The following is a 1685-nucleotide window of genomic DNA, read 5'->3' as shown; positions in this document are numbered from 1 at the left end:
TTTTTTTTAATCATTCAACTGTTATTTCTACAGGTTAGTCTCACTGAGCCACGAGGACTCATTTACAAGAGAGACATGTTTTAAACAAAGCACTCAGATGAGGTACAAACAATAGACAATCATATAAAAAGCATATAAAATGAAACTTAAATAGAAGAAATTAAATAAAAACTAAACAAAAACAGACAATGGAACTGTTTAGATCAAATTATATTCAGGTTATTTTTCCACTTCACAATTGTGTCTCCAGGTAAATACTTTAAAATATTTGTGGATGTAACATGAAAAAACGTGGAAAAGTCCAGTGTATTCTCATACCAGTCCAAACCCCGGGGTAAATGGCGAGGGTTCTGTTAGGAAGGAAGTGGGATGTAAAACAATGTTTGCTGTGGAGACCACTGAAGAGGGAGCAGCTGAAAGAAGTGTTATTAATATATCAATGTTAAAATATTAAAAAATTCATTACTTTAAGCAACAACTAGCACCTTCAGTGAAATTTTTCTTCTCTAAATGTGTGAACTGTTTCTTTATTGAATGTATGGTTCCACTGAAACAATGAAACCACCTTGACCCTGTCATGCTATAGCTACGGTTACCGGGGTCGGGACTGCCGAGCCAATTTATACTTCCTCCCAACAGGCGAGGCGGTGTATTTCATCGCCTGTGTCATCGTGCTTTATCACATCAACAACCGCACACAGCGCCACTATCGCAAACACACAGACTGCATCCGCTGGTCAGTATGATGAGCTTCAATCACATCAACAAATGGAATTTTCCATTATTACAGCATTTTTTGTTTCTAAGGACCTTGTGTTTCTGTGCGGGTACAGATTCACTGAGACTGTGCACAGCCTCGTTTTAGCTCAAGTTTTTGCTCTTCATTTACATCGGTGCCAGTGTGGAGAAAGATGCTCTTTAGCTGACAATGCAGTTAGAAACACAAATGTCACTTTGTACAGGCTTTGCTTTATATGTAAATGTTACATCAAAGCTATATAGTGTGTGCACAAGATGTGCTTGATGTATCAGAGCCCCAGTTATTGGCAGCTAGTCTTTAAACAAGGTTTGGGAGCACTCCCAAAAGGTTTTTGAAATGGCAGCTCTCAGTTTCTTCAGATTTTAGTGAAAATTAAATTAAAATTTTCCTATTTTTTCACAAATTTCAGAAGCGAACTAGTCCCAACAGTTACAGCCCTGTGAGGTATTGCCCTGTTATCCAAGGTGGAAATACGTTAAATGTTCTACTTATTATTGTTCTGTCCATAAAGTTTGGTTATAAGACTGAGTATCAAACTAATAAAAATACAAGTTTAAACTTTTTTTTTCTTTCTTTTGCAGTCTAACCCTACATCCTAACAAAGTGCGTGTGGCATCTGGCCAGGCAGCCGGTGTGGATAAAGATGGGAAGGTGAATGATTTTCTGTACTAAAAATAAAATTATATATGGTGCAAAAACAGTAAAGATTACAGTACTCTGAAAACACAGCACAATGCTGGAGCCAGGGAGCAGGTGTCGCCCACCATTGATTAATCTTCAGCCACCCCAATCATTTGATAAATCTGTAATTTGAAGCAACATAAAAACTAGAACTCAGTTTCATCAAATAATTGGGGTGTTCAGTTTATATATATTTATGTGTGTGTGTGTGTGTGTGTGTGTGTGTGTGTGTGTGTGTGTGTGT

General features: G+C 37.4%; 1 protein-coding gene across 1 annotated transcript in view; it reads left to right on the top strand.

Annotated features, from left to right (window-relative positions):
* LOC119408089 (echinoderm microtubule-associated protein-like 3) overlaps nucleotides 1-1411 on the top strand; it is a gene marked incomplete at both ends in the record, with an annotated part of 35508 nt that extends 34097 nt beyond the window's left edge. Inside the window, 2 exon segments of the mRNA XM_037674931.1 lie at nucleotides 587-736; nucleotides 1342-1411. Coding sequence (XP_037530859.1) covers nucleotides 587-736; nucleotides 1342-1411 — 220 coding nt within the window.
* Nucleotides 1412-1685: the final 274 nt, after the last annotated feature.

The sequence above is a fragment of the Nematolebias whitei genome, chromosome 1 (genome assembly GCF_014905685.2).
Source record: "Nematolebias whitei isolate Nwh7 chromosome 1, NemWhi1, whole genome shotgun sequence".
Lineage (NCBI taxonomy): Eukaryota > Metazoa > Chordata > Actinopteri > Cyprinodontiformes > Rivulidae > Nematolebias > Nematolebias whitei.
This window is presented reverse-complemented; position numbering and strand designations above follow the sequence as displayed.